The following is a 6927-nucleotide window of genomic DNA, read 5'->3' on the forward strand; positions in this document are numbered from 1 at the left end:
GAAAAATCCACCAGGATCTTCTGCAGCTCGAGCCAATAGCCATGCCTTTGGGTAAAGCTCATCAAAAGGAATGAGATAATCTTGCAAGGAATTTGACTGCTTCAAGTCTTGCATCTTTCCAATTGGGTCATTGATGGCATAATTTCCAAACCTGACCTCCTATGCATCGACATATTCATCCCAATTCCCATACGCTTCATTACCCTTCACTTGAATAACCCCTTGGTGCCATTTATTTACTTTTCCTTCCAAATGCAAAGCTGCAACCTTCACCATGTTCTCAAGAACTATTTTCCTCACTTGGAAAAAATATTCGCATCTTAACAACCATCCCTGTTGTCCTTCACCATCAAAGCGAGGAAACTTTAATTTGGTAGTGCTTCCCTATGGGTTGCCATCACCAATATTCCCTTTGGCTTGCACTTGCTCTACCTTGTTTCTTCCACTTCCACATTTGGCCTATTCAATCCAGCAATCAACATTCTGAGTTTCGCCACCATATCTTGCAATCTGGCTTCTTGTCTACGCTCAGCTTCAGAACCATAGAAGTGATCTCCTTTCTCCACTCTTGTGAATAGGTCCCCTCAGCCATGGATCATTGCTCTGATACAAGAAATTGAAGGTGCTTCTTTTACCCTATCTGCTTATTAAAATAAAAAAACCAAATTAATTTAGTTTTGAAAACATGGAAAAAACTAAATTAATTTAATTTTCTGGTAAAAAAAATGTAAAACCTAAAATCATATCATTCACTTCCTTCACCATAACAAAAGTCGAAATATGCTCCTTCCCTTCGCCATTGAAGTGTAAGAATGGTCTCCAAGCTCCTTCCTTTCACTCCACTCTCTCTCTATCCGCAACCAAACAACTCCTTCGTCTCTTCCTCTACTCAATTTCAAGTTTTAATTGTTCTGTTTTATTGTTTTTTTTTTTTTTTAAATTTATTTGAAATTTTTCTGTTTTTGCAGCTACATGCTTCCCTCTATGAATCCCTTAGCGATAAGGCAAACCCAAATCCTAAACTTTGCTTCCTTCCAATCTTAGTTTTGATTTCTTTTCTACATCCCATTTGCTGCTGCTATTGCTCATTCACTTTTTGGATTGAGAAGAAATTTTCCTTCATTTTGCAGGTTAGAAATACTACTGCATCTGAAACAAGGGACCTAATCATAACTTCAATATATTTTCTGATTTTTGGGTAATTTAATAATATATTTTGAAATATATATTTTTTTGGTACTGAGTTCAAATGATATATTTGCCTTTCATATTTTTTGGTATGACCTATATTTGTTTTTCTAAATAAGCTACCTACATGATTGGTATAATTAGTTCTTCAGTGTTTGAATTGGAGTGGGGTGTTGTTTTCAGTCACTGATGCTTTTCTAATCAATCACGTTTATATCTAAAATAGCTCACTGAGATTTTTTTTTGTGGTATTTTATTGATAATCAATCAAATTACTAATTTAGCTCACATGTATTTAGCTTTCTACTATAAGCTATTTACTTTGGCCTCATATTTTCTCACATTAAATCTTGACTTTCTGTCTCTTGGATACTCTTTGGAAAGACCAAATTTATAGGCTCTTACCACAAGTTAGGTGAATAGGCCCATTCCAAAACTTCTTACAGCATATGTGAGTGCAGACATATGTTCACATACTTGTATTACTTAGAAGCACATTTTGTTCATCCTAACAATTGGCTCTTTTGATTATGACTAGTTGGTTTAGTTCTCCAGACTCTGTTTTTTTTTTTTTCATATTTAATTCCTTTAAAAGAGGTTGTTGTAAGAGATATTTTGGATATTTGATTAACTTTTTGGGATTTGTTACTAGTATATATTATATTAAATTATCCTTGCTGATTTCTTTCTTCTAAAGTTTTATTAAAATCTCATGTTCTGCAAGCATTTGCATAAACATATAGCTGCTGAATTCCATTTGTTTGCTGCTTTGGCCTTTTTGATTAATAATAAGTTTTGCATTCAATTTGGTTGCCGACTCCCGCCCTCTTCTCTTTCCCCTGCTTTTAATTGAACACATCTTTGTAGTGATGCTATATCAAAGAAATTGTTTATACAAGGATATTTATAGTCATATAGGCATGAAGCAAAAACTTGTACCATATAATTTTTTTTATTAGCATGTTATATTATATTTTAATTTAAGCATAAAGACTAATTACTTTATCAATTCTTACATCAACAGAAAATGGCATTTGATCTTTGTTTGGTTTAAATTCATACATTTGGCTGATAATGAGATAATGGACTAGAATTTGCCCCTTTCATAATTAAATCCAGCTCTGACTTTGTTTAATTTAATTTCCTAGTTACCAATTTATTAATTTAAGTTTTAATCGTTTTTCTAATGTTTTATATTAGTTAACATATTCGATTTCTTTTTATTTGACTTGTATATTTAGGAAGTAAGTGTTGGAAACTCAAAGAATAAGGTCAATTTAATAATGCCTCCTCGTACTGGTAGCAAGCCTATGAGAGAGCTCATTTATGAATTGGTAAGGCACTAAAAGCATAGTTAATGAAGTTGAATTGGCACAAAAAAAAAAAGACAACATAAATACTAATATGGCTACATTTATTTTTTAATATTTGTAAATGGAAGCAAAGATGGTAATCCACTAGATTTAGCAACTATATTTTTTGAGAGTCACAAGAAGAAGGACAAGCTTATTAAACTTGAAACCATTGAAAAATATGTATGTAACAAATTAATTCTCGAAGTAGTTTCCCATTTAGCATGTTGATAGTGTTTTTATTTGCTTTTCTTATATAAATTGTAGGATGAGATTCAAGAAGCAATGCAATTGGAGCCCCATCTATCTAATGTCAAAGCTATTGAAAAGTGTTTTTGTCGTGCCTGTCCCTAACCTATAGAAATTGATGTAACATAGAAAACTGATAGTGTTTCCCTTAAATTTATAGCTAAAAGAAACTATAAAACTTATTAAAATATATTTAGTATATAAAATATAGCTCTATGCTTATCAAACATATTTAAATACAAATATATATATATATATATATATATATATATATATATATATATATTCTCTTTGTGAGGATCAAAAGAAAATATTTACAGTTTAGAGCTTTTAGCTATCTATATTTATACGTGTACAGCAAACTAAAACAAAATAAATATCCAAAGAAAAATATTGGCCTGACCTTTACTAGATTCTATAGCTGATGAAGTGGAAGAGAGGACAATTCTGAGAGAGAGGTTGCTAGTGGTGGAGTTAGCAAAAATTAAGAGGGTGTGTATAACTACTCAGTGAGTGGATAAATAAATAACAAAGGAGAATAGATAAGGTTTCAACATTTAATAGTGCTAATTTTGCTATGTTTGAATAGGTCAGCTGAATAAATATCATTTAATCTAAATCATGTAACTGAACTAAAATAAAATTCATGCTGTAACAATATTGTTGAAATAAATATATTGAAATCATAAAATTTGTAATATCCTCACACACTCATAATATGCTTCCTATTGAATAATGTTGGTATCTCAGGCGCAATAATAAACTCTGGCAGCCTGAGAGCAATGCTTGCATCTTGTGCTCTATAATGACATAAAAATAACCCAAGAGCAATAAAAATACTGGTCATATACATATGCAGAGCTAACCCCAAAGGGCGACCACCTAATATACACCTCAAAGGCTATGTGTCTATCAAGCGCTGTCCCAAAGACAATATAAATATAAGCTGAGCTGAAAATAATTCACCCGTTATCAAGGTGCTATCTATTAGGTGCATATATTGAGTGTATTTGATCATTTATTCAGCTGTAATTGTAAATCTCATTTTATTCAATAATAAAATATAAAATTACCATTCTCTGTTTCCATTTTCACACTTGGAAATAATATAAATTATTTACATTTAATAAAATATCAGTATTATATATTTATCCACTCACCTGTACTGAAGACAGACTGAGACCTAGACCGCTGGAGCACCTCTAGTATCTACTACAGGAGCTAGATCCTCTCCTAAAGTTAAAGAAAATAATAGTGCATCAAGAAAGGAATTTAAATCCTAGGCTAAAATGGTGGAATACAAAATGCAAGATTTATACACGAAAATTTTAGAAGGAAAAAAAAATTGACAGTACTCTGGCATAAACCGAACGTTCCCCAAAATTTCAACAATTTAATGAATTCTCAACAATTTACAACACATCACAAATAAATTTAAAATGTCCATTTGTGGCCTACACAAAATAATATAATAAATTCCACATTTTTTCCCATTTATTTCTCCTTCTCCATTTAATATATTTTTCTTCTCCTTTAGCATTTCATGCTAAAATTCCTTCCCTTTATTACATCAAAATTCTTGCTAGTTTAAATACAATTAATCTCTATTAATAGCTCTGAAGTAATCACATCATACTTTAAACACTTCATTGTCCACCTAGCAATTAAGACATAAAAACTTAAATCCACCTCTTCATATAGAAACACCAACTTAAATCCACCTCTCCCTATAGAAGCACCAACTTTTAATTCAACCTATTAAAGAGCACCCACCTAATAGCTAAAAATTTCACATCTCTATTAACCCATATAAACCTATTATTTTAAAATAAAGTTCATCTCCCTATTATTTTTATGCCATAAGAATTACCATAGAACAATGGAATATTAAATTAAACTTGAGTAACTAAGAAGAAGGAAGGAAGGATTTACTCACTTGAAAGAAATCATTAGCTCTTATGAGTGAAAGATGGTTTTAAGTTAAGTTTTTGTTGAAAATGGGTGTTTAATTAAAGCTTGAGTGGGCTTATGGTTGATTATGTAAAAAAAAAAAGGATGTGAATGAAGGGAGGCAAATGAAACTTGGGGTGTTGAGTGCTTCTTTTTTTTCTTTTTTTTTTTCTGCTCACAAAAGGGACATGAATAACTTTGGCTCATTTGAGCTTCTTTCCTCTTATTATTATTATTATTATTATTATTATTATTCTAGAGATTTCTCAAAGATACTAAGATATGGGCTTCATCACTTTGTGTCATGGGCTCTCATAAATTTGGGTTAATGGGCTGAGTATTACAATTCCCATGTTGCATCAGAACACTACCTAAACCTTTATGGGAAGCATCACTATGCACAACAAATCTGCCTACTCCTGTAGGCAAGGTAAGAACTAAAGCTGAGGTTAGACATGCCTTAAGCTTCCCAAAACTCTCTTGGCATTCTTCTATCCATTCAAACTTTGCATTCTTTCTAAGCGGTTTAGTCAATGGTGCTGCAATGATGGAGAAATCTTGGACGAAATGCCTGTAGTACCCTGCTAAGCCCATGAAACTCCTAACCTATGTAGCATTAGTTAGAGGATCCCATTTGACTACTACTTTAATCTTTTTAGGATTAACAAATACTCCCTCCGTTGAAATAACATGTCCTAAGGAGACAAATCTATCAAGCTAGAACTCACACTTACTTAACTTGGCATACAATTGCTTGCTTCTTAAAGTTTGTAATGCAATTCGTAAACGTTCTTTGTGCTCTTCCTTATTCTGTAAATACAGTAGAATATCATCAATAAACACAATGACAAAGCTATCCAAATAGGGTTTGAACACTCTATTCATAAGGTTCATAAAAGCAGTTAGTGCATTAATTAACTCGTAAGGCATAACAAGAAACTCATAAGGCTCATAACGAGTTCTGAAAGCCGTCTTAGGTATATCGGACTCCTTGATCTTCAATTGATGATACCTAGACCGCAATTCAATTTTGGAAGACACCTTAGCACATTGGAGTTGGTCAAAGAGATCATCAATGTGGGGCAAAGGATACTTATTCCGCACCGTGACTCGATTCAGCTGCCTATAGCCGATGCACAACGTCAGAGTGCCATCCTTTTTTTTTTTCACAAAGGTGATACATTAGGCCTTATAAAGCCCTTATCAAGTAATTCTTGCAATTGTACTTTTAACTCTCTCAGTTCTACTAGAGCCATCCTATATAGTGCCATTGAGATAGGAGTGTACCAGGATTCAAATCAATGGAGAACTTAATCTCCCTATTGGGAGGTAATCCAGGAAGTTCATTAAGGAAAACATTAGGAAACTCACACAATTGGAATGTCTTCCAACTTAGGTACTTTTAAGGTAGTATCAATCACATGGGCTAGGTATGCTTGATAACCCTTCCTAAGCATCTTCTTGACAGTCATAGTAGAAATCATAGAAGAAGGAAGAGAACATCTTTCTCCATAAAACATAAACTTGGACTCCCTAGGACAATCAAACACTATAGATTTCTTAAAGCAATCAATTGTGGCATGATTAATGTGCCTACAAAGGGGTTAAGAATTTTCATCAATTTTAGAACCCTAAAAAATGTTCATCAAAAGCATGTAAGGTGGAAAGAACAGAAACTCTTTCTATTGTGTACCGCAAAAGCGTATAAATTGTAAAGAAACAAAATAAACATATAAAACACCAATATTTACGTGGTTAACCCTCTCCACATAGGGCTACATCGGCGGGCATGCCATCTTCCACTATCAATAATAAATAAATCATCATTACAAGTTCAAAACTATACTATCTATAAATCCAATTACACCCAAGAGAACCTATATAATATCAAACTACTCATAGTAAATATATTAGTTAGTCCCTCTCAGTCTCCTCTAGATATAAGCCAATATATTTACTATTACAATACTACACCACAAAGGGTGCCTTCAACTATATGGGCAAAAGCCCTCTCACCAATGGACAATAATCCTTTCCTCTTGAATTCTATGTCCTTACTCCACCTTAGGCCAAGGCTTCTCTCTACTGCAATGGGCAAAAGTCCCTCATCAATGGGCAGAGCCAAATCCGCAGCAATTGGCAAGGCCCCTCTCTACAATGGGCGATAGCCTCACTCCATGAGCTGAAA

The 6927-nt window shown here is 33.1% G+C and overlaps 1 protein-coding gene across 1 annotated transcript; it reads left to right on the forward strand.

Moving 5' to 3' along the window:
• Positions 1-669: 669 nt before the first annotated feature.
• LOC131172108 (uncharacterized) lies at positions 670-2894 on the forward strand. The gene is made up of 3 exons (XM_058133060.1): positions 670-1130; positions 2430-2522; positions 2808-2894. The coding sequence occupies exons 1-3, from the start codon at positions 813-815 to the stop codon at positions 2892-2894; spliced, it is 498 nt and encodes a 165-aa protein (XP_057989043.1). The 5' UTR covers positions 670-812.
• Positions 2895-6927: the final 4033 nt, after the last annotated feature.

Source organism: Hevea brasiliensis, chromosome 13 (assembly GCF_030052815.1).
Source record: "Hevea brasiliensis isolate MT/VB/25A 57/8 chromosome 13, ASM3005281v1, whole genome shotgun sequence".
Taxonomy (NCBI): Eukaryota; Viridiplantae; Streptophyta; class Magnoliopsida; order Malpighiales; family Euphorbiaceae; genus Hevea; species Hevea brasiliensis.

Coding starts and splice junctions, on each gene's coding strand:
- LOC131172108 (XM_058133060.1), top strand. CDS start 813: ATGGTCTCCAAGCTCCTTCCTTTCACTCCACTCTCTCTCTATCCGCAA. Junction 1,131..2,429: donor AATTTTCCTTCATTTTGCAG/GTTAGAAATACT, acceptor TTGTATATTTAG/GAAGTAAGTGTTGGAAACTC. Junction 2,523..2,807: donor GAGAGCTCATTTATGAATTG/GTAAGGCACTAA, acceptor TATAAATTGTAG/GATGAGATTCAAGAAGCAAT.